Source organism: Lactuca serriola, chromosome 5 (assembly GCF_051521515.1).
Source record: "Lactuca serriola cultivar US96UC23 chromosome 5, Lser_US96UC23_V15, whole genome shotgun sequence".
NCBI lineage: Eukaryota > Viridiplantae > Streptophyta > Magnoliopsida > Asterales > Asteraceae > Lactuca > Lactuca serriola.
This window is the reverse complement of record NC_136412.1, coordinates 129,016,145-129,043,249: the sequence shown is the minus strand read 5'-3', so window position 1 is coordinate 129,043,249 and position 27,105 is coordinate 129,016,145. Positions and strand designations below refer to the sequence as shown.

The 27,105-nt window shown below is 34.7% G+C and overlaps 1 protein-coding gene across 1 annotated transcript; it reads right to left on the bottom strand.

Moving 5' to 3' along the window:
* Positions 1-825: 825 nt before the first annotated feature.
* On the bottom strand, positions 826-25,976 carry LOC145052973 (wall-associated receptor kinase 2-like). Its single transcript, XM_079000924.1, has 3 exons — positions 25,052-25,976; positions 24,707-24,883; positions 826-2,361 (listed from the first exon to the last, which is right to left on the bottom strand). The coding sequence occupies exons 1-3, from the start codon at positions 25,941-25,943 to the stop codon at positions 1,151-1,153; spliced, it is 2,280 nt and encodes a 759-aa protein (XP_078857050.1). The 5' UTR covers positions 25,944-25,976; the 3' UTR covers positions 826-1,150.
* Positions 25,977-27,105: the final 1,129 nt, after the last annotated feature.

The window sequence follows — 27,105 nt, the reverse complement described above, 5'->3', positions numbered from 1 at the left end:
AGGGATGAACAAAGTATAAATTGAAACATGGGTTTGGAGGATGGAAACAGATCGACTTCTTTAATCTATTTTTTGAAAAAAGAGAAATGGGAAAGGGGATGTTGTTGACGGAGGTATTGGATTGAAGTTCATATGTGTCATCAACTTGTTTTGAATCAAAATTGTTTGAAGGTATATTTGTAGATAGAAAATTATTTGGGATTAAATACAAAAAGAGTAATGCTTATTATTGGAATTGCAAGTAGACGGTGATTGGAGGAGTTGCATTGGCCGCCTGACAAGACAAAAGGAGGAGGGTTGTGGGAAAGATTATGGTGGAAGTGGGGAGGGGTTGGTTTCTATTATATTTCTTTTCTTAATAATAAAATGTTAAAAATGATTAAAAACTGGTGGGCGAGGGGGGTTTATTTTTTTAAAAATAATAATGACAAATGAAAAAAAAAATAAAAGGCTAAAATAGACATTTGAACATCTAGACCAATTCTATAGAAAAACCTATTCAAAAGGATTATGCATCCAAAATTGTCAGGGTTTAGATTAAAACCCGGAAAAAATACAAATCATATGGATTATTTTTGCAGTTTTATCTACTAAATTTGACAATTACGAAGGAAAGTTTATTTAATATAACAATCAACAAAAAGAGATATGTATTAAGAGTCAAATACTAGAAAAATTAGAGGCTTGTAAAAAATAAGTTAAATGGTGCCTGTCGCTCAACATGTGAAGGATTTGCTTGACGTGCTTCACCATGCATGACCATCTAGTAAGAAAAGCTCCATGATCATGGAAAATCAGCATGGTTAGAAAGATAAAAGAAGCATGGTGCAAATTTTTTTATTAACTAAGAAGTCATGAACCAAATTTTAACAAACTATAAAAATGACGAACGCTTTTTATGTTACATATGTATCTCGAACTCATGCGAATAACAAAGGATCATATGGTAGTTAAAAGGAAACACCTAACAAAATCACTCAAATTACCCACGAGGTACTCTTGACGACAAACAAAGAAGTAAAAGCATATAAGCATAGACGACTCGACACAACTCAGTGAAGACGACAATAACAATGTTTTGAAAAAAGCATGGTCATGCTGATTCTCCAACAACCGGGACTAGTCTATATATTACAAGCACCATACAAACTTAGCGTGGTATGTTTTCTTGATCAACAATTCCTGTCGAACCCGAGTAAGATTCCCGCTCGTTAGTACTATGTGGGATTAACGGGACAGCATAAAGATCAGATTGCTCTACTTCTAGAATTAGGCTTTTGGTTTCATCACGTGTTTCTTGACGTTGAACCCATGGATGAGTTGAAAACTTTCTTAAACCCTCTAACTCCATTGCCACCTCTGTCATGGTAGGTCTATTTTCTCCTAATAAGTTAAGGCATTTCTTTGCGATCTCAGCTACTGCTTGTAACTGCTCAATAGTCCCTTCATGTAGCAACCGTGGTTCAACAATTTGGAATAAACGATTTTCGTTCATTGACTTGACAAAGTATGTTGCCAAATTCTTTTCCTCATTGGTTCTACCTGCACAAATGGGTTTTCTCCCGGTTAAGAGTTCTGCAACGACCACACCGAAGCTATAAACATCACTCTTATCGGTTAACTGACTTGTATGGTAGTATTCAGGATCCAAGTACCCAAGTGTGCCCTGAATAAGAGTAGTTACTTGATCGTGATCTAAAGGGACCAACCTCGAAGCACCAAAATCTGATACTTTTGTGGTGTAGTTTTCATCTAATAATATATTTGCAGACTTGACATCTCTGTGTATGATAGGCATAGCAGCTTGTGAGTGAAGGTATGCAAATGCAGTTGCAGCTTCAGTAGCAACTCTTAGCCGATTCTCCCATGATAACCAACTCATTCCGCCCAATCTATTATGAATGTGATAGAAAAGCGTGTTATTCGAGATGAATTCATAGACTAGTACTGGTACCTCCTCTTCCAAACAACAACCTAATAGCTTAACCACATTGCGGTGGATGATTTGTGTAAGGATCAAGACTTCATTGATGAATTGCTCTGCTTGGGTCCCATCAACTAGTTTAGACTTTTTTATTGCAACAACACGTTTATCCAACAAGATTCCTTTGTACACTATACCAGAACCACCTCGGCCAATAATTTGCTCCTCGGAATAGTTATCAGTAGCTTTTCGGAGCTGTTCACTACTAAACATAGTCACGGCATCACTAGCCCCTGGTGCCTTGAGCTTTTGTTTCAGAAACTCACCCCCGTTTTTCTCAAAAAACTTTTCTCGTAGCTTGTTCAGTTTCCTCTTCCTTATGCCAAAGCAAATGCCAGTTATGCCAGATAATATGGCTAGAAAGCCAAACACCAGAACTACATGCGAAAGGAAAACAAATAAAGCTCTACAATAAATATTTGTTTTTTGTATAAATTAAAATATAAAAGCATGTGTTAAAAAAGATCCATTAGGTAACAATGCACGGAATGTTTGTTTGTTTGAGAGTTTGTTTTTTGTATACATTAAAATATAAAAGCATTGTGACCAAGCTAGATTAAAAGACAGAAGCAATGCATAAACTAATTGAGCAAGATGCAGCGACGACTGTTGCAATGCACATCTTAACTGGTACTAGATCTTACGACTATTGTTGAACCTGTTGTCAATTGGCTAAAAATGAATATTGTTTGATGCCAGCAGTCGCTCTTGACTTGATGCATGGACTTAATGCTTAAAGTTCAAAACCCTGGCATGCTCATTGATCGTTGGGAATCTGAGTACGATTAATCTATTTTTGCCTTTGTCCAGGTAATAAGAGAACAAAAGATGTTATCTGACAACTATTGCGCAGGAGTAGTTGATGCAGATAACGTATGCGCAGGTGATTTTAAAAGAACCAAAGGGAAGAAATATGGAGGCTGAGAGAAGAGAAGAAGTTTGGTAAGGAATTGCAAAATTAATGAATACGGCCTCATAGAAGAAAAAATGAACTAAAAATATTAACATGGTCTTCTTAGCATATATCTTGTTAGCCTACATGTTTACGAGCATTTTAGCCTTTAGCTCATTAGGTTTGATCTTAACTAATATTTATTCTCTCTTTTCTTGTTTGTAGCTTTTATGTTTTTCATCAAGAACCTTGTAATTTCTCTCTTTCAATAATCAGATAGTAATATTATCATATGATATCAGAACGGATGTTTGATACGTTGTTAGAAGGTTTTGTAGCAGTCATCTGTGGTCTTAGCTAAGGTTGTTGTAGTCGTTTCGTTTCCAATCTGTTTGATGCTTCTTCATTGCTAGTGTTCGTTTGCTTGTTGGTATTTGATTGTTGTTGTTGTTAGTTTGTTGTTGTTGTTCGATCTCTTATTGTTCGATTAGTTGCTTCCGTTGGTTTGTTACTGTTCTCATTCTATGTACTTGTTTAGCAAAAGTCGTTGTTAGCTGGAAGCGAGTAGCGGGTGGCGGGTAGCTGGTAGCGGGAAGTTGTGGCTTTTACTTTGTTATATGAAAGTTAGGCAAAAATAGTTGGAAGCTTTTAAAATATATAAAATTACATAAAAGGACAATTAATATATATATATATATATATATATATATATATATATATATATATATATATATAAGGGTAATTATGGAAATTGATTTCAAAAGCTCAATAGCATTTTGTTAAACACTACGTGAAGTAGCTTTTAGATTTGGAGTGTTTTGTTTAAACTAAAAATTAAATGCCCGTACCGCCAAATGAAGATTTTTATATAAACTAGAGCGTTTTATCAAAAGCTAAAAGCTAGAAGCTCCCAGACGCTTCCAAAAGCTTCGTGTCAAACACACACTATGATTGGTTATATGTTGTTGTGGTTATTAATATATTGCCAACATGACTGGAAATGATGATTCCCTTCAGGCAATTGGTATTTGATTAGATGGAAAGTATTATACTTATTGGAGTTATGTTATGAAGAACTTCCTTTGAGGGAAGAATATGTGGGGATATGTCACTAGGACTAAAGACAAACCTTCAATGCCTCAAGCTGAGAATTTCGATTTGTTGGTTGATGTTTGGGAGTAGACCTGACAATTCGTGTATTCATGTCATGAAAACATGTTAGCCACGAATTTGATACGATACAAATACACGAAGAGAAATAAGCGTTTTCTCAATTTTAAAGATGTATTCATGTCGTGTATTCATGTCGTGTCATGTCTCTCACAAAGTCGTGTATTTGTGTTTCAAATTGCTAAGTCTACTTGGGAGACTGATAACTCCAAGGTCATTACTTGGATTAACAATTCTCTTACATAATCTAGTGGTATGCATTTGACTAAATATGACAAAATAAAGGAAGTTTTGAATCATTTAGAGAAACTGTATACTTAGTCTAACTTTGCTAAATAATATCAATTAAGATATGATATCCGTGTTCTTCAATAAAATAATATGAGTATTCAAGATTTATATGTTACTATGTCTAATTTGTGGGATCAATTGGCTCTTACTGAATCTAAAGAGTTAAACGATTTTAAGTCTTATATTTCTAGGAGGGAAGAACAACGTTTGGACCAGTTTTTAATGTCGTTGTGTTCTGATTTTGAAGGCCTACGTGGAATGATTCTTCATCGATCCCCCCTTCCCTCGGTGGATTCTATTTTTCATGAGTTGATTGCTGAAGAGACTCGTATCAAGTCTTACGCGGATAAATTATTTAAAGCAACCTCCATTCCAACTTCCAGTCCTGCTTTGCTTGTTGTTTCCTCTAATCAATCTCGACAAACTCCAAGGGTTACTTATGATGAGTATGCATTCTGAAAACAGAAAAATCATTGGAAAGCTCAGTGTCCATTGTTAGTCAACAAGTGTAAATCTGGTCAGCCTCAGTCGGGACAACAGAATAGGTCTGGTCAGCAGATGTTTCAGCCACGTTCCTCTAGTACTCGTCCATGGACACCTCGTCCTCCATAGTTTGATGTTGCTGCTACACCACCAGTTGACACAGAATCTGTTGGAAACGTGTCACAATCTACATTGAATCAAAAGGTTTTTGAGAGTTTCAAACAGTATTTGGCCTCTAATCCCACTACCATGTCTGCATCTATGTCTCACTCTGGTCCTACTTCATCCGGTACCTCAGGTATTCCCTCATCTTTGTGGATTTTAAATTCGGGTGCAACCCATCACATGACTCCTCATTTGTCATCATTTACTTCTTTGTCATATGTGTCATCTATCTCTGTTATGTCTGCTAGTGATACATTTATGCCATTCGAGGGTATTAGGTATGTTTCTATTTCTCATATCACTATCCTTGATGTTTATTACATTCCAAAACTTACTTTGAATCTTGCTTCAGTCAGTCAGTTGTGTAAGTCTAGTAATTGGGTATTCTTTTATGATTCTGTTATATAGGATCAACACACCCAAAATGTGATTGGGATCAGCCGTAGGGTGGGGTAACTGTATGTCTTGGAGGTTCTCAAAGTGTCTGATGTTTCTGCCTCCAACATTGATTTGTCTTCTTTTCATTTGAGTCCTTTGGCGTCTAAGTTTTATCTTTGGATTTCTCGTTTGGGACATGTGTATGTATCGCATTTGAGTTTTCTAGCATCTAGTGGTGTTTTGGGTCATTTGAACACTGGTGAGATTTTTAATTGTAGTGGTTGTAAACTGGAAAAATTCTCTGCTTTACCTTTTATTAAAAGTATGTTTTATTCTACTGTTCCTTTTGATATTATTCATTCTGATGTATGGGGTCCTACACTAGTATCCACAAAGGGTGGGTCGACCTATTATGCATCTTTTACAGATGATTATACTTGATATACTTAGGTTTATCTTATGAAATGTAGATCTGATTTCCTTGGCATTTACAGTAGTTTTAGAGCTCTTGTTAAAAATCAAAATCCGGCTATGATCAAGTGATTCAGGTGCGACTTAGGGGGTGAATATACCTCTAACAATTTTACTTGGTTTCTTGCTTCGGATGGTACCATACACCAGCCATCGTGTATTGACACTCCTCAGCAAAACAATGTGGCAGAAGAAAACACTGTCATATTGTTGAGACAGACCGCTCATTGCTCCTGTCTACACAGGTTCCTAGTGCGTTTTAGGGAGAAACAGTACTAACTATTTTTTATGTGATTAATTGTATCCCTACTTCATTGAATTCAAGAATGTCTCCTTTTAAGAAGCTATATGATCACCTACCAGACTACTTTGCCTTATAAGTTTTGGATGTACTTGTTTTTTTCTTCGGCCTCGTGTTGAGGGGAACAAGTTGGGGCTGGAATCTGCTATTTGTGTATTTTGGGGTATGTTGTTGGAAAGAAAGGATATTGTTGCTATGATCCTGGGAGTCTACAGTTATATGTTTCTCGACATGCCACTTTGTTGGAACATATTCTTTTCTACTCGATTATTGATACAACCCACAATATAACGAAGTTAAATCTTCTACATATTGATCCTTTCGGTGAGGAGATAGAGACTCGATATCCATCTATGTCGTCTAATCCTTCAGCTCATGACACTCCCACTTCTTCAGAGATTTCATCGACTTCTCCTCCTCCTGAGTATGCCCCTTCGACTGTTGAGATTGAAGATCCACTTCCACCACCACCCTTCAGGAGGTCTACTCGTCCTATCAAGTCCACCAAGCTTCTAAATTTTACTTATTCTTCATACTCATGATCATTTGCTTCCTTTATAGATAGCATCCACCATTTTGTATAAACCTGAATCGTATAAAGAGGTTGTATTAGATTCTCTTTGATAGAATGCTATAGCTGAGGAACTCACTTCTCTTCATTGAATTCATACATGGGATTTGGTTTCCCTTCCTCCTAGTAAATATAGGATTGGTTGTCGCTGGAGTACAAGATAAAAACAAAATCTAAAGGGTCTATTGAGCGGTACAAGGATAGAATTGTAGAAAAAGGGTATTCCCAACAGTATGGTTTGGAATATGAGGAGACCTTTGCCCTAGTGTCAAAGATGACGACAATTCTTACTATGACTGCAGTTTCATTTGTTCGATAGTGGAAGATCTTTTAAATGGATGTCAAGAATGCCTTTTTGAATGGTGGCCTCCATGAGGAGGTTTATATGTCTCCTCCCCCAGGAATTCAGCATTAGCCGGGTGAGGCTTGTCGGCTTCGCAAAAGCTTTGTATGGTCTCAAGCAAGCACCTAGTGTTTGGTTTGAGAAATTCTCCACAATGATTACCTCTCTTGGATTTTTTCAGAGTGATCATGATTCGACTTTGTTTATTATATGCTCGAGTACAGGACAGATTCTTTTGTCCTTATATCTGGATGACACGATCGTTACTTGTGATGACCATAGTGGTATTGACTCTTTGAAGGATTTGGGTTTGCTGCATGGCACTCAGTTTCTGAGATATCTTCATGGCACTCAGTTTCAAAACCTCTTGTTTCCCTCAACGTAGTCTCTTGCGTTACGTGCCTTTAGTGATGTTGATTGGGATGGTGATCGTCATGATCGTACATCCACCATCGGATTCTGCATGTTTCTTGGAGAGTCTCTCATTTCATGGAATAGCAAGAAAAAAGACATCGTCTCTAGATCGTCCATGGAGGCTGAGTATTGTGCTATGGTTGTGACAACCCGTGAGATTATTTGGTTACGATGGCTTCTTGCAGATATGGGGATTCACATTTCTTCACCTACTCTCCTGAATTGTAATAACAAAAGTGTGATACAAATTGCGAAGAATTCTATTTTCCATTGGCGGACAAATCACATATAGATTGATTGCCACTTCACACGTCATCACTTACAACTCGGAAGAGAGAGGCTCTCGTTTGTTTCATCAACCTTGCAGCATGCGGATATTTTTACGAAGGCTCTATTAGTGTCTCGGTTTTGTTTTTTGTGTGACCAACTCTCAATGCTTATTGTTGCGGCATTATGAGTTTGAGGGGGTGTTAGCCTATATGTTGTTAGCCCATGTGTTTATGGGCCTTTTTGCCTTTAGCCCATTAGGGTTTGGTCTTAGCAAATATTTATTCACCTTATTCTTGTTTGTATCTTTTATGCTTTTCATCAAGAACCTTGTCATTTCTATCTTTCAATAATCATATGGCAATATTATCAGGTCTTAGTATTTTACTTAGATTCCATATTGATAAGATTTTTATAATTTAATGATTATCCTTATTTTAGGAAACTTTTTTGTTTTAACGTTTTTGCATTGGAGGACTCCATCAAGTCTAGTATAAATAAGGTGTTATGTATTATGATTAAATTTCCAGTTTTTACTTTTGATTCAATAAGATACATAGAGATCAAGTAATATTTCTAGAAAAGTTTTTCTCTCCTATTTTTTTTTCTTCCGCCCTTGTTCCTACTAATGTCCCCTTTTAAGTTTTCTTCTTTGTTTTTCCTTTCATAAAAGAATCAAATGAATTGATTCTTATATAACCTTATTCTTAAAGAATAGAGTGAATTGATTTTCAATTTAGTATCAGACTGAATCTAGTATAGCAACTATGAAGTGTTGCAATGCCAAACAAAAAAGAGTAACCCTCGTTTCAGTATCCAATGTTGTCACGATCACATTATGTTGCATCGGCCATCAGGATGAGTATATATATATATATATATATATATATATATATATATATATATATATATATATCAAGAACATCAAAAAGGTTGAGAATACTTGAATAAATCTGGACCTTTCAATTATTAAGACCGATGGCTATTATACATGGGCCATTAATGTAAATATAAAAAGTTATATGATGAAATTGAAAATTGATAATAGACGATAAGGGTATTTTGGGGATATCAATTTATTTGTTACCTTAACACCCATTTCCCGAGTTCAACCTAACGAGAGAAAAGAAAGGAAATGGGTGGAAATGAGAATAAAGTAAAATAAATTGGTGTTCTCGAGTTTCATTAAAGGAATGAAGTGGAAGGAAGTAGAGAGAAATGGAAGTATCATTTTCCCTCCTAACTTTTCTTCCAATTTGGAAGTATTTGGAAAGATATAACAAAATGATTAATTTTTCTCCAACTCCGAAACACAAAAGAAAACTTTATTTACCTTTCCTTTCTCTTATTTTCTCTCCTGGATTTTTTTCTCTTCTTTTCTTTTATTTTCTTGAACTTAGGAACTAGGCGTAAAACTAGCCATCTTCTTTTCTCTACGTTACCTATCATATCTTAAGAAGCAACCCCCAAAAAAATTTGTATAGTGTTCTACTAGTGTTATCAGTGCCTTACAACAACTGTTAATTCTCATCTGGATAATATCGTGGCCACCACCGCTCCTCTCTTTCTTTCTCGGGGACAATTGATGACCCCTTCCCACCTGTTCCTTCGTATCGACTAACATTGGACCACCGGTGAATCACCCTACTAATTGAATATAATCATCTCTCTCTCTCCCTTTCTCTCTCTCTCTCTTTAAAATAGGGTTCGACATGTATGGTTCTAGAAACACCATCATCGTCCACCTTAACCTACCGATTATGCCTCATATCAAGATAATCTTCTACACTTTTTTTCTGACTGGATGTAAACCCTCACGCACATTCATCGCCAACATCAGTTCAAACGACCATCTGAACGAGGCCTTCATCTTTTGTGATCCTTTACTGCACAACAGCAACTGATTGATGGGATTTACACACTCTCTCTCTCTCTCTCTCTTACTTTCTGTTCTAGAACTATAGGTGCTTTTGGCTATCCCCGCCGAACTGTTTCTTTCATCTCCTGCGGTGGTTCTTCCCTCCGCCTTCATCTCCCCTCCTCGAACGAACTTCACGTCTCTTTGGAAACAAGTTGTGTTGATTTTTAGGAACATTTTGACTGAATATCATATACTCCAGGACCATTATTTTTTATAACTTATGACTCTTGTGTTTCTTCATGTTATATACGTTATATGAGTGTAAGAAAGTAGACGGAACCTGAACGATTTATCATTTTCAATTCAATACAAGGCTTATGAAGCCGACACTTATGCATTTTTAATTATACAACTTCCTTGTTGGCTTAAATTTACACCTATTTAATTGTCTATCTATTGTACTATCTTTGTGGAAATCAAACAAGTCGGTGGCTTTTTTCATCAATAACACCCCCACGTTAATATCATCTTACTACAACGATACCTATTTTGTTTAATTGTTGTGCATGGGATATGCGTGTCATAATGGTAACATGCTTAATTTCAAGATTTTTTTTGGATTCCTCTTTTATTTTATGAGATAATGACAACTTGACAATTCTTTTCGTAATGAAATTAAAAGAGGATCTTCTTATGTTACTGAGTATTGTTGAAGTTCTTTTTAATGGTATTCCCATTGATCCCATGGTAAAATCTCATTCATACATATGTTAAACAAAAACATCAAAAGGTAATTAGGTTTAGAGGTAAGTCAAGAATGGGAAGAGGCGATTAAATGCTTCAACAAACTCTCTCGTTGAGTTTTTCAAAAGAAACTTATTTTAGCATAGTATATAACTTGGTTTGTAACAGTTTGGTGGTGATTTGGGTGTGATGTTGGGATATTATGGTGGTTGTTGGCGGCATGAACAAATGAAAACGATGGACTAATTGTAGTTTGAATGTGGTCGGGACAATCTTGATAAGATTAGGGTAGTAGCAGGTGGTGTTGGGTGATTGTGGAGTTGTTGTTCACTTATGATTTAATCCAAGGAAAATCATGATAAAAACATATACGGATTTATTCATTTATGATTAAATGGGTATTATTTTTTTTATTATAGAAGTGTATTCAAATTATTAGAGGTGTTTTCATTTGTGATTGAAGTGCATTCATTAGTGATTTGAGATGTTTGCTCTTTTGCTCAACAAATGAGAATGAAACATATACTCTTGTTCATTTTTTTTAGATACAACTTACATTACGTATATTCAATTATAATTAAAGTTATATTAATTTGTGAAAATAATGCAATAATATTGCATTCTATATTATTGTTGCATAGTATTTATTTATGATCATAGGAAAATAGTTAATTACTACATTGTATTTTTTACTTCCTTTTTTTTCTTTTGTTCATTTATGAATGAAACCGTATGAAACAATCCTCCCTAATAAATAAAAAACTTTTTGTCACTTTTCAATTTCTTTTGCATTTGGACACATGTAATTTTATGGTTAATTCTTAGAAATTAATTTCCACTTCTCATTTTGTGGTAAATTTTTATTTTCTTAATTAACTATCTAATTTTTAGGTTATAGAAAGTAATTAATGTTTCATTAATTTGTTTCCTTATATTTTCAAATTTTAATATATTTCCTTCAATATATATAATTCAAAATTGACATGTTTCTTTTAAAGTTCATTGTCATTTTAGGCAAAATGGTCTATATAAAAAAATAATCAAACTTTGTTGCTTTTTATTGACAAACTAAAAAAAATGTTATATGGTCAAAATATAATTATTTTTATGTAGTTTTTTTTATTAATATAAATTGAATTATTTATTTATTCATCATTTTGTTTGTATATATATTTTGAAATTTTATTTTAAGAAATACTTAATGTTTACACTTTTATATTTAATATTTTCTTTTAAAAAATATTTAAAGTTTATATCTCCATATATAACTTTTTTTAATCAATCCATGTAGTATATGGGTTTCACATCTAGTTCATATAACAAAGAAAAGGTGTACGCTTTCTTTGTAAAAAAACTAACATTAACTTTTATCCATATATCATAATTTATTATGAATGAATACATATTAATATAAAATGAATATTCCAATAAAAATGAAAGGAAAAAAAAAGATTTTTCAAGACTTCTTTGAAAATAAACAACATAAAGTTTTATCCTGGTTTGATATTATGGTAGTTATGAAAATCCTTATTTTTTAGTAACTATTAAATTAAAACTTCATGATATATATATATATATATATATATATATATATATATATATATATAGAGAGAGAGAGAGAGAGAGAGAGATGGCTAGGTTTAAATATAGATTGATATCTATTGTGCAGATATATGGACAATGTTATTCTGTAAAAATAACAAAGAAAATATGTTAGTTGATAATAGGAATACGTTCAATCTTACATAACTATTATCATTATCACAAATTCTCACTAATTAAATCGTCTATAAGGTTATTATAGACTTTTTATTATTATTCTCATTCTGTCAGAATGTTTATTGAGTCGTATTCTGTAAGAGTAAAAGTGAGTGAAAAACGATGTGTGAGAACAAAAATGAATAAGAATTAGTGAGAATGCATAAAAATGACGATAGTTATGTGAGGTTGAACGTATTCATATTATTAAACAACTTATTCTCTTAGTAAATCTGATAAGATAGCATTGTTCACACGTCTGCACAATAGTTGTCCATCCACATTATATCCTATATATATATATATATATATATATATATATATATATATATATATATATATATATATATATACCTTAGAGCATGATATAAGCTTAGGTACTCAATCCTAGTATACTACATCATTTTACATCATATTTTCATTTGTAATCATTCAAGGTTTTTAATTTTCAACCCATAGATTGATTTCTTTCTAAAAAATTTGGAATTATTTCATTTATGTATCTCTTACATCATTTTTCATTTTCAACTGTAGTTTACATAGCCCAGTAGTTGTTCGAAAACAAAAAGACATAACGTAGGAGGAAGATGTAGATGAACATCATAAATCTTTTGAAGTAAATCAAGTAATGTGTTGAAGTTTATGAGCTTTGGACAATTACAAATGTAAATATGATACAACATGATGTAATATATGCATTTTCCATAAGCACATTTTTTTCGAGATTTTTTTTTTTTTTTTGTGAATGAAATTCTATTTGATCGACTTAGTGTCTTAAGTCACTTTCAAAAAGAATCACACGAAAAAAGTTCGCGGGAAAGTATTGGTTCGCAAAAGATCCTGACTTTATATATATATATATATATATATATATATATATATATATATATATATATATATATATGGGAAAAGGGAATATACATTACAACCCCACCTAAGCTTAGGTACTAAACCTCTTGAAAATACATTGTTTTGTTATAAAAGATTAGAGTTAATGGATTCACGATTAATACTTGAAGATGTAAATTCAAGATCGACACAATAGGGTTTAAGATTTAGGGTTTAGGGTTTAGGGTTTAGGGTTTAGGGTTTAGGTTTAGGGTTTAGGGTTTAGGGTTTAGGTTTTGGGTTTAGGGTTTAGGTTTAGGGTTTAGGGTTTAGTAATGTTCACTTGGGTGAAGTAATAAACGATAATGGAGGAAAGAAAACAGAGATGGTAAGAGGATAATGAAAGAAAGAAATGTTATGGAGGATGATATATTTGTCAAGTGAAACCAAACCGGGTATATTTAGCAAGTTAAAATGACATATTTTGGAGGTTTAGTACCTAAGCTTAGGTGGGGCTGTAATGTATATTCGAGCCAATGAATACCAAAAACCTTGTTGGAATAAAGAAAGATAAGTTGGCAATGGTTGCCATGTACCAAGCCATTCCTCAAGAGGTCTTATTGTCGATCGTGTGAAGAAAACAAAGATTAAAACCCTAAAATCAGAGTTTAAAATCTTATGCATTAATGAATCAGAAAAATTGATGAATTCACAGTAGAGATAAGTAATATTATAAGTAATGTTAGATCCTTAGCAGAAGTTTTGGAAGAATCTTATGTCATTAAGAAGATCTTATGTGCATTACCATTTAGATTTCGAAAATTGCATAAGTAATAGAAACAATTTGTTGATCTAGACACCATGACTATCGAATAGGTAGTGAAGGCCGAAGGTGCATGAGGAGAGAATATGAGGCGTTGGTGAGACAGATGAAAATAAGTTCTTGCTACTCACCAATTAAGAATTGACAGAAAGTCTAAAAACAAAATTAAGAACATGCTCGTTCCTTGTAGGAAAACAATCACATCAACAAACAAAACCAACATTGCTGGGAAAGGGTAATGGCGGATCTGGGAACTATGCAAATTGTGGAGGTCGTGGAAGAGGTAACAACCAACAGTCCATGAAGGCACTCGTGGAAAAATGCCAATCAAGACAAGAGTAAGATTTGGTGTGACAATTGCCAATAATTTAGACACTATTTTGCAAACGTAAGAACCCGTGACGAGAGAGGCTACAAGAAGCTAACTTAGCCTAAGGTCACATTTCTAATGAACCAACTTTACTATTAGAAATGGTCCACAATAGCAAGCATAATGATGAAGTATTTTTAAATGAATAAAACATGAAACCAAAACTAAAAACGAAAGTAAAAGAACAACACCAGACCTTGTATCTCGATAATGACGCAAGTAATCACATGAAGAGGGATAAGACTAAGTTTTGAAATCTCAATCAAGAAATATAAGGTGATGTAAAGTTTAAAGATGGATCAAAGGTTTAAATTAAGGCCAATGGATCGATCTTGATACTTTTCAAGAATGGTGAAAATCGATTACTTTAAAACGTGTATTACATACCAAAGTAATATACTAACATTATTAGCTTTGGTTAACTCGCAGAAAACGATCATCAGATCATTATGCATGACTTGTTAGTGTGGATACATGATCAAAGAAACAAGATACTAATGAATATAAAACAGTCCCAAAAACAATTATACAAAGTTGATTTGAACGAAATCGAACAACATTGCTTACTTAGTGAAACTGAAGAACCAACATGGTGATGAAATACAAGAATGGGCCATATAAGTTTCACTTCTCTAAAGCTAAGAGAAGTTATCGATAGCTCTTTTTAGATCATATTTTAATGGATATATCACTCCTTAATGGTCTTCAAATCAAATTTGATATTGTTCCTTTTGGATAAGGTGTCTAAATCCGTAACTATATTTGGTATAAACTTGACCCGACCCGGCATGGTCCATTTGGGTTGCACTTCACCTAACAATTTGTATGGATATATTTTTGAGAATAAGATGTTTGTGATCTATTAATATATTATAAGTTATAATATATTAATATGAAATCATATTATTTAATTAGTGTTGATCAAAATTGATTTTGGAATTAATTTAGTGATCCAAAGAGGCTAATTAAATATGGACTCTTATATATATGGATTGGGCTAAGATTTATTTGGGATGGGCTAAGAGTATATGGAAGTGCATGGATAGTCCATGGAGCTTTTAACCCATGGATCCTAGGTAAATGAAGAGTCATGGGTATTAAGGTTTAACCTTAATCCTCCATACTATATAAAGAGGCCCTTGGTTCTAGAATTGGCACTAGTGTGTGTGAGAAACAAAGAGTGGGCCGATTCTAGTGAGCACCATATTCTCTCAAGTATTTTCAAGTTGTTTTGGGTGGTTTGTGACACCACTTGAGGCATCCACACTATTGGTTCTAGGCTCTAAAACTCCAAGCAATCAACCACAAAAGAAAGGTATGTTATTCTACTTAAAGTTTTATATTACAAGTACCCCATAACATGCTAGTTTGTAAACTTTGGAAATCAATGTTGCATGTATTTTAGAGAAAGCATAGATCCAAGGTTTCTAGGGTTGCATGTACACCATAGGAGTGTTAGAATGCTCAAAACCTAACAGTGGTATCAGAGCCTAGGCTTGTTTTCTTGATACTTGATGCAAACTTGTTGAAAAAGCTCAAAAATCTGTTATCTGCAGCATGAAATCGCCGAGTCCATGTGATAATTCATCCTACTCGTCGAGTAGGTTCTTGTACTCGACAAGTAGGAGCCCCTGAATGTAGTTTTTCGAGTTTTGCTGCTGGAAATGGACTAGAAACATTACCCTAAACTGTTTTAGTGTTTTAAAACTTGTTTTAGATGGTGTAATGGTTATGCTAATCCATTTACAATGGCTAATATCAAAATTCCATGTTTTATATGTGTTAATATAATTCTTGAAATTTTGATATGAATGTTCATGTTCTTATGAGTTATTGTTAGATCATATGAATTATTTGCTGAATTGTTTAATTATTAATTCTTGATCAATTATGAGTTTTAATGGAATCCATAATTTGTCCTCAACTTATCGATTACCAAAAGTCACTCTTTTAAAGTCCGTATTAAAACACATAGGTTACATAAAATGAAAAGTCACTCATTTTAATAAACCATTAAGTCATAAGTTATGAAGTTGAAAAGTCTTGAATAGTTTCAAAACTTGCCCTCAAGTTTGGAATTTGTAAAGTCTCACACATTAATACTTTAATTCCAAATTGAACCTTAGAATTTTAAAAGTTTAAAATCCGTCCCTTATACTTCTATAATATTAAAATTTTAATTATTATTATTATTATTATTATTATTATATATATGTGTGTGTATGTATAAGAATAAGTCAGTATTACCGTTAGTAGGCCTCATTCACAAAGTCGGTCTATAAGGGGGTATAAGGTTACTGCCTATAAAATGGCGATTTAATGGGTGTCCACTCTCACCCACCGCTTCCTTGACTGGTGGAGGGTCGTTAGCAGAACGGGTAGGATAGGACCTTAATCCTCATTAAAAGTATAATGAAATTATAAAGTAACTAAACCTTTATAAATTCCCAACCTTAGTTACTTTAGAAAAATGTGAAATAGGTGCTAACCCATGAAATTACATTTTGCACCTTACCAAGTCGTTAGTGGAGCGCGTGTGGTTAACCGGCACACTAACAAGGACTAGTAAGAGTGGCAAAGGATGACTTAAGTTATATCATAGATCGGTGGAGCGCGTGTGGTTAACCGGCACATTGATTAGGTGATAAAATAAATGGTACCAAGTCAATTAGCATGGTTATTCACACCTTGTTTGTGATCCTCGGAATCCCAGCCACAAACTTGAGAGGGCACAATCGAGATTTAAACATGCCATTGAAATTTCAATGAATCTCAAAAGATCTAGGAGTTTCAAATCCAATTAAAACTTAATAATTTATTTTGTTTTTCATGGTGGAAATTGGTAAATCATCATTTACCTACCTTCAAATATTTTATAGCTTGGATTACGGCATCCCTCTTCCAAGTTATGAAATAGTTTGTAGGGTCCTAGCCTTCATATTTCATTTGGGTGACTTATTAAGGACTCTTTATCTAATTAAAACTTGTCCTTCTTTTCTTTCAGATGTCTTCCAACACTGTTGCTGGCTCAAACCTTACAGGCTCCTTTTCCCTCATGAACTTCTGTGGGAAAATCACTTTTGATGGTTCTAATTTCAATGAATGGATTAGGAACATCAGAATGATTACCCACTATGAGGACATGGAATATGTCCTTGACAAGGAGCTTAAGGTTATCAATGAGTCCACTGCTACTTCTGAGGAGATTGTGGAGTTCGCTGCACATGAGAGGGATGCTACTAAAGTATCTTGCATTATGTTGGCTACTATGACTCCCGAACTCCAGAAATCCTATGAAGATTTCTACCCCTATTAGATGCACCTGGATCTGATGGAAAGGCACCATCAGAGTGCACGTCAAAAGAGGTATGAAATTATCTCCTCCATGATAACAGCCAGGATGAAGGATGGTGAACCCAAAACCGGTCACTTGCAGAAAATGCAAAGGTTCGTGGACCGGTTGCTAAAGCTTAATGTGGACTTTCCTGAGGACATGGCGATTGATATAATTCTCCATTCCTTACCTCCAAGTTATGATCAGTCGCGTATGACTTATCATATGAACAAGGAGGAAGTCACACTTAGCAAACTTCAAGGACTTTTAAGGACCGCTGAAAGTGGCCTTGAAGGTAAATCGGTTGTTACTTCTACTCCTACTCCTACAACAGCCCCTATTCTGGTAATTGGTCGGGGAAAGGGGAAGAAGAGGAAGACCCCTTCGAAGGGTACCAAGGGAAAGTCTATTGATGGCTCCTCTTCAAGTGGGACCAAGAAAGGTCCCATTCCTCCTTCTTCAAACCCAAAGGAAGCACAATGCTTCTACTACCAGGAAAAGGGGCACTAGAAGCAAAGTTGCCCTAAATACTTGCAGGATATAAAGGATGGGAAAGTTAAAACCAATCATGCAGGTATTTATACCATATTGTCTAATAAATTATTGCATACTAACTCTTGGGTGCATGATACAGGTTGTAGTATTCACATTTGTACTGATTTGCAGGGCCTAAGAAGTAGTGAAGAAGTGGAGCATGGGAAGATAAACATTATCATGGGCAATAGGAAAGCATCACTTGTGACCAAGATTGGAGTTTATTCTTTATTGCTTAATAATGAGATAACTTTAGATTTGAATAAATGTTGTTACTCATCAGAAATGGCGAGAAATATTATTTCCCTTCATAGTTTGTACAAGCAAGGATTCACATTTTCATTTGATAATAAAATTATTGGTGCTATTGATGCTTTTTATAATGATGTGTTTTATTTAAAAGCATTACCTTATGATGGTGTATATGAAACCGTGTCGATTGTAGACAGCTTAGGAAATAATGTATTTCATATTGATTCTTCGATTACCTTGGATAAAGCATCCTTGTGGCATTGTCGTCTTGGACATGTCAACAAGAAGCGCATAAGCCGACTCCAAAAGGCTGGAGTTTTGGAATCATTTGACCTAAAATCAGATGATAGTTGCGAGTCTTGTTTACTTGGAAAAATGACAAAGTCACCCTTCAATGGTACTTGTAAGAGGGGTGAAAGTTTGTTGGACCTCATACACACAGATGTGTGTGGACCCTTCAAAATTGCCACAAAGAGATGTTAATCGATACTATGTGACTTTTACTAATGATTACAGTAGATATGGATATATCTACTTAATCAAGCATAAGTCAGAAACCTTTGAGAAGTTCAAAGAGGTTAAGCAGGAAGTGGAGAATCAATTGGGCAAGAACATCAAGATGCTCCAATCCGATCGGGGAGGATAGTATCTTAGTATTGAGTTCCTTGATTATCTTAAGGAATGTGGGATTGTCTCACAATTGACACCTCCTAGGAGACCACAGCTGAATGGTGTGGCTGAGAGGCGCAATCAAACCTTTTTAGACATGGTTCGTTCCATGATGAGTCGAGCTTTATTACCAATCTCATTCTGGGGGTATGCCTTAAAGACTGCCGCCCATATCCTTAATCTAGTCCCTACCAAAAAGGTTGCCAAAACACCTCACGAGATGTGGATTGTGAAAGTTCCTAATTTAGACCACATCAATATTTGGGGTTGCGAGGCTTTCGTGTGGCGTGAGTCTCACGACAAGCTCGTACCTCGAAGTGAGAGGTGTATTTTCATCAGCTAGCCATAGAAATCCTTTGGTTACCTCTTCTACAGACCCAGTGAAAATGTGGTCTTTGTGGCAAGGAGAGGAGTCTTTCGTGAGAGAGAATTTATAAGCCAAGGAGGCAAATTGACCTTGAAGAACTCCAAGAGTCAAGTGGTGAAAGAACCTCAAACACTAGCGACCAACCTGAGGAGGAAACTCCTGTTGAGCCGATAGATGAGTTCGTACCTCCAAGGCATTCCACTATAGTTAGGAACACACCTGATTTTTATTATGGTTAACACATCACTACTGAAGGTGATACATTTATTAGTGACAGTACACTGATAGATTTGGATGAACCTAATAATTACAGGGAAGCCATGGTAGGCCATGAGTCTGCTAAATGGAAAGAGGCTATAGATAGCGAGATTCAGTCCATGTATGACAATCAAGTTTGGAACTTGGTTGACAATGTACCAGGTCGTAAGACAGTTGGATGCAAATGGATATTCACGAAGAAGATCGACATGGATGGGAAGGTACACACTTACAAAGCGCGACTGGTGGCGAAGGGCTTTACTCAAACTCCGGGAGTTGACTATGATGAGACCTTCTCACTAGTAGCGAAGATTAAGTCTATTAGGGTTTTGCTAGACATAGCTGCATTTCAAGATTATGAAATATGGCAAATAGATGTCAAAACTGCTTTCCTTAATGGAAAGTTGGCTGAGGATGTTTACATGAATCAGCCGGAGGGCTTTGTCGATGCAAAGTACCCTAATAGAGTGTGTAAGCTTGAGAAATCCATTTATGGATTGAAACAAGCATCTTGCAGATGGAATCTTTGATTTGATGAAAAGTCAAAGAGTTTGGATTTTCGAGGAGCAAGGATGAGTCATGTGTATATGTTAGGACTAGTGGGAGTATAGTTAGTTTTTTGGTACTGTATGTGGATGACATACTACTCATAGGAAATGACATCCCAACATTAAGGGAGGTTAAGTCTTGGCCTGGGAAGTGTTTCGCTATGAAGGACCTTGGAGAAGCTACCTATATTCTAGGGATAAGGATACTGAGAGACAGGAGTAAAAGACTAATTAGACTTAGTCAGAGTACCTACTTGGATAAAGTGTTGTAGAGGTTCAACATGGAGAATTCCAAGAAAGGGGACTTACCAATCCAGCACAATGCCAGACTGAGTAAGAGTCAGAGTCCGAGTATAGAGGCTGAGATAGCAAAGAAGAGTCGATTACAATATGCTTCCGCTGTTGGCTCGATCATGTATGCTATGACTTGTACTCGCCCCGATGTGGCCTTTGCTTTGAGCATGGTCATAAGATATCAGGGAAACCCCGGCAAGGCTCACTGGACTACGGTAAAGAATCTTTTCAAGTACCTACGGAGGACTAAGGACTGGGTTCTTACCCTCAGTGGGAGTGATGACTTGAGAGTAGTATGGTATAACGATGCTAGTTTTCAGACTGATAGGGATAATTTCTGCTCTCAGTCAGGCTGGATCTTTACCCTAAATGGAGGAGCAATTACTTGGAAAAGTTCCAAGCAGGAGGCAATAGCTGATTCTACTTGTGAATCAGAGTACATAGCAACAAGTGAAGCGGCAAAGGAGGTGATATGGCTAAAGAACTTCATTGGAGACCTTGGAGTTGTACTAGCTATACAGGAGCCTATGGAGATTTTCTATGACAGCAATAGTGTGGTTGCCTTAGCCAAGGAACCAAGAGATCATGATAGATCCAGACACATTGACAGAAAATATCACTTCATAAGACACAATATAGAAGAAGGACTCCTCGTGGCAAAGGGGGTATCTTAAAAAGAGAACCATGCAGATCCCCTCACGAAGGGACTGACTAGGGTTAGGCATTTGCAGCATGCGAGGAGCATCGGCCTGAGAGACGATATTAGTTTTAATAATTAGATAGTTATTTCTGAAACTTGTAAAATGTAATTGACATTTAATGATTGAATAAAAGTTGTTGTTTATTTATAAGTAAGGTGTTACTATCTTATGTTAATCGTTTACTATTGTTTCAATTTTGCATGTTTTGACTTCCAGAATAATTATTTTATTCAAAATTCTCCGTAGTCGGTCATACGTTGGAAGTAGGTATTGAATTAAGACTGTCATGAATTTGACTTGTAAGATTTGTCTAAGGTGCATTAGACATGGCAATGGTTGCTACAACATTCATGAGTGCTCATAAGGTCTGAGTATTGGATTAAACTCATGCTCACTTGTATCACTTCATGGGATTTATCTCGAGTGATCGTGAGACGGTAATATCATATATATCTTCAAACCTAGAGATATGAGTTGTTAACTATGAGTTGGTTATCCATTGATTGTACAAAAACGCATCAGTAACTTGATGTCATAAAACGAGCTTTTGTGCATAATTCAACAAGTAGTTAGTACAAGCATATGGGTTGAAGTTTATCTGTTCCTTCTAGCAATAGAAGCGATATCTGGGCCCCTCGATGATTTGGTTTTGACTTATGTGTCGGGCCCGGTGAGAACCTAATTGATGTGTTCAATTTAGTTCTATGTCAACCAAATCAGAGATCGAGAAACAACTTCTGGACAATAAGTACGACATTGTTCCATGTATTTGTCCGGCTGATATCTTGAGAACAGAGGATTATATGATCACTTATCTAAAATGGCGCTTCATAGTTCAACAGAGTTTTAAAGAGCTAAGATTGTTGGTTGGTTTCTGAAGTTATACTTGCAACTATAGTTATCAAACTTATCCAAGTGTGAGACTGTTGGATAAGGTTTCTAAGTCCATAACTATATTTGGTATGAACTTGACCCGACCTGGCATGGTCCCTTTGGGTTGCACTTCACCTAACAATTTGTATGGATATATTTTTTAGAATAAGATGTTTATGATCTATTAATATATTATAAGTTATAATATATTAATATGAAATCATATTATTTAATTAGTGTTGATCAAAATTGATTTTGGAATTAATTTAGTGATCAAAAGAGGCTAATTAAATATGGACTCTTATATATATGGATTGGGCTAAGATTTATTTGGGATGGGCTAAGAGTATATGGAAGTCCATGGAGCTTTTAACCCATGGATCCTAGGTAAATGAAGAGTAATGGGTATTAGGGTTTAACTCTAATCCTCCATACTATATAAAGAGGCCCTTGGTTCTAGAATTGGCACTAGTGTGTGTGAGAAACAAAGAGTGGGTCGATTCTAGTGAGCATCATATTCTCTCAAGTATTTCCATGTTGTTTTGGGTGATTTGTGACACCACTTGAGGCATCCAGACTATTGGTGCTAGGCTCTAAAACTCCAAGAAATCAACCACAAAAGAAAGGTATGTTATTCTACTTAAAGTTTTATATTACAAGTACCCCATAACATGCTAGTTAGGTTGTAAACCTTGGAAATCAAATTTGCATGTATTTTAGAGAAAACATAGATCCAAGGTTTCTAAGGTTGCATGTACACCATAGGAGTGTTAGAATGCTCAAAACCCAACAGTTCCAAGGACACATATATAGATACACCAATGATTAACGGAAAAATGTTGTGAACCTAAGTATGTTGAAACATACAAAATCATAGACTCTGATTCTCTCAATACAAAGGATTCAGTTGGAAGAATCTGCTTGATGATTGAGGCAAAGCTCTCTCATAGACTATCCTTCTGTAGAATACGCAGACATTGATAAAAAAATGTGTTGGAAAGAAAGTGTTAGTGTTGCAAATGCAATTTTTCTTACAGCCAAGAAAAGAAGAGTTATTGAAGGAATTGATTATGGAGCAACACGTGAAGTAAAGAAAAATTAATGTCGATCGCGTTTGTGAGAGGTTGGATAATGGTTTCATTGTCATATTAAGTAACATTGGATAGTCAAGCTCTATTTATTCATCAAATTGCAACACATATAAAGTTGCTACAGCTTGTGCTTTAGCACTTGGAGTATAGAAGCTTATATACATCATAGATGGTCTAGTTTTGGATGAATGGGGTCATTTGATTAGGTTGATGACTCTTATATACAAAGTGAGATTGGTTCTAATTATGTAAATCCATTGGCGGGTAAGACTTTAATTCCATATTCAGTTTAAATTTTATTAATTATAACACCACCAATGGAATGGCATCGAATGACAGGTATACCATAACATTCCAGAATGATTTTGGTTTTGATACTAGAAATGGTATGTGATCAATTGAACAAGGGTTTGTCACTGGAGTGCAAGAAATAAAGAGTAGATCAAATGGGTATTATCAGAGTTGGTTGTGGAGGTGTTTAGAGAATTCAATTGTTAGATGGAACTAATGAGCAACGGGGTGTCATTCCGACAAAATCAACGGGAGCAGTCAAGTTTGAAGAGATGAAAAGGTCGTTAGGAGTGAAGATAGCGAAAATTATTAATTAAGGAGAATATGTTGGCATAATTCAGAAACGAGGACAATTTTAGTCTCATGGGTATTTTAAGAAAGTTTCTTGTTTTGATGCTTTTGTATTGGATAAGGGCATCAACAATGGGGGTTTAATAAGAGTTAAATAGATGATGACTAGGATTGAATAAAAGTTTAATGGAGTGTGAGTGATGACATGGATGAGAGTTGAATGAGAGAGTTGCATGATCATTGAGTGGTTCAATGGATTTAATCTTTTCTTTTTCAATTAAATTTAAAACCAAATATAGAAATCCATTAAACTTTGTAGGGTTTAATGAAGTGTGGATGTTAAAAGGTATATTTGAATAAAAAGTGAAAGTTTGATGTGACAATGATGTGCCAATCCATTGAACACCCTAGAGTTCAATGGACTGTGGATGCCCTAAAGACTATGTTACATCTAATATAAATAGGATGTTATATCTTAAGACTAAATTTTCATTTTTTAGTCTTATTAAAATAAAATATAAGATACTTGCAGATCAAGTCAAATTCCTAGAAAAAAAATTCTTCCCCTGCTTTTCGTTCTTCCCATGTTCCTATTTTATCCCATCTTAAGTCTTCTTTTTTGTTTTTCCATTCATAAAAGAATCAAGTGAATTTATTCTTACATAGCCTCATTCTTAGAGGATACAGCGATCAAATTATGAGCGGATATAGTGTTTTGTGTTAATTGCTTATAAATGAATCCTATCTTAACACTGTGAACGACTCTTCTAGCAAGTTGCCTTCGATTATATCTTAAAATGTAAGATGGATTACTATAATCAAGACAAATGGAGTAGTGGTTTCTCAACACTCAAACTTGATCGGTAAAAAAGAGTTGATGGCCACATAAAGGGCTGTTTGATAACTTCTGATTTATGAAACTGGTATGAGGCATATCAAAGGCTATAAGATCAAATTAACTTCTAATTATGGCATCAAATATTCTGAATCTAAACTAGTCACAAGGAAAAGACATATTAAACAACCCTAGTTATGGTTATTATATAAAGTTTATTTGACCCAACAATATTTATGTGAAAGTGTATATACCTAACGAGATTACCACTTCTGAAAATTTTGAATCTTTAGCAACATGTCTACATCCATCTGCACTTTTTCCATCAGTCCCCTCGTATCCATGCAAACAAGTACAATTGTAACTTCCTGGAGTATTAGTGCAAAAGCCATAACAAGGGAAGTTGGTTTTGTCCTCGCACTCATTGATATCTGGGAAATAAAGATATTCACATGATATTATAACAAAGATGTACATAAAGTGATATATTCTATATTATTACCAATACCAACAACCGAGAAAACATATTGATCAACGTGATTGCTAATTAAGTACATAATATGGAGGGATTATCTTTGGATTTTAATTTTGAAACTGACCTTGACAGCCTTGATCGAGATAAGGATTGCCCTCGTAACCTTCCTTGCAGCTGCAGCGATACCCACCAGTATCTACGTCGTTGCAGGAGCTATTTCCCTTGCATGTCGTAGCCTGTGAGCAACTCCCTTCGCCTCCAACCACCCAATCGACAACAATTGGGACAATGGGATTTGTCCTAGTATTAAACTTTCTATCTTTCAAATCGTTTACACCACCAAAATCAAACCTACCTTCCTCAGCAAGAAATGCAAAACTGCAAGGATTGAGTGACATAATACTTGTATGGTTACCAAAGGTTTTGAATGAAGAATTGATATATCGAAGACCCTTAGGTATTGATGCTTGACAACACCCGATTCCTGAGCAGTTCCCGTTGGGCACAACACTTTCTATGCTACAGAGTCCCAAACAACCACTAACGAAGTCGATTTCATTCAGCTTCCCATTCATCAAAACAAAGTCATCGCATCCGATGACAGTAAACTTGTTCTTCTGTGAAAAAGTTCGATAGCTTTCCTTTAACTGAATCCACCCGTCAGATATATCCGGTACACCAGCTTCGTCATAACATGCGTAAGCAATCGTATTGAAAATTCTCATCTCCGAATCTGAAATATTATGTATAGCGATGCTACTTGACCCAATAAAGAGCTTTGGGGGGTCATAATGAGTGGAATTGCATGTCAACTCAAATCCGTCATCTATGTAACAGCCTTCGCCTATGCCGAAAGGGTATTTAACGGTCAAGTTCCCGCATTTTGTTTGGCACCCTGGCTTTGCTATGTTGCTAATGCCTGTAAGGTTGGCACTTATGAAGTTTCCCTCAGGCAACAAAGGCATCGATATTGTGAAATCGAAAGTAAATAGAACTAGTGTGAAAAGAAGAAGCATTGTTTTCTTGTTTTTTGTGTGATCAATTTCTTTGTGTGTGTTTACTAAGATTTATCAGAGCATCTTATATAGGGCATGCAAAACTGCAAAGGAACATTAGTTTTGTCGAGTAATACGCATCAACTTCAAACAGTAATAAGGTACCCCACATTTTACAAAAATTCTGCATGAAATGCACCTGTGAAAACAAAATCTTCTTTCATTAATATGATAACTGAGCTGAATTTTCAACATATAAACTCTAAAGTATAAAAACGGAATATACGTCATAATAATAATAATAAATAAATAAATATATTATAATAATATACCCTAAAAAATAAAATATTTTTGCCACATGTCATTTTGTGGTTATTTTCAATTAAATGTTTTTCACGTGTCATTCTATGGTTTTTTCTATTTTATTAAATTTCATATAATATTTAGAATATAATGATTACAATAAATATAATAATAAATGCATATCAATTTCAAAATTTGACTTTCCTTCTAATTTCAACATATGTAAATTAAAACTTCATTAGTTTCCTTTGTTTATTTTTCTAAATTATTTCTTTCAATTTAAAAGATAAAAAACACTTTAATTTTAATAAGTCAATATTTTTTTTAAAATTTTCTTATAAATTCAAACTTTTTTAAATGTTTAAAATTTTTATATAAAAAAAATTTTAAATGAACCCATGTAATACATGGATTTTACTCCTAGTATATAAATAAATAAATAATAAATATTTTGTAAGTTATATTCGAACATTTAAGTACGACGTATTTTTAAACATGAATACTAATATTTGTCCATTGTGGTGATTAACCAAAAATCATATTATAATATAGAACTTTTCCTATTTTAGCGACTCCATTGACCGTGGACTTTGATTGTATGGTCTAGCTTTTAAACCCCCGTTCCGGTTTACGATTGATGTCGAAAGAAGATTCTCACTGTCATAGGAATTAGGAAGCTAACAAATGATCATCTACATCAAACTCATGGCTAGCCACTCATGAATAAATTCTGAAGATAATCTATAAAAAATACCATTGGTTAAGAGAGTGTCGTAAATAAGATGCAACCATTGATTCTTCTAATATGCCAAATGGCTGCAAACAGACATATTAATGACCGAGACCATATTTAAATTTTATGGAAATAGAACAAGCTTCA

Coding starts and splice junctions, on each gene's coding strand:
- LOC145052973 (XM_079000924.1), bottom strand. CDS start 25,943: ATGCTTCTTCTTTTCACACTAGTTCTATTTACTTTCGATTTCACAATA. Junction 24,884..25,051: donor TCTCGATCAAGGCTGTCAAG/GTCAGTTTCAAA, acceptor TTTATTTCCCAG/ATATCAATGAGTGCGAGGAC. Junction 2,362..24,706: donor AGAAGTGGTAATCTCGTTAG/GTATATACACTT, acceptor TTTCGCATGTAG/TTCTGGTGTTTGGCTTTCTA.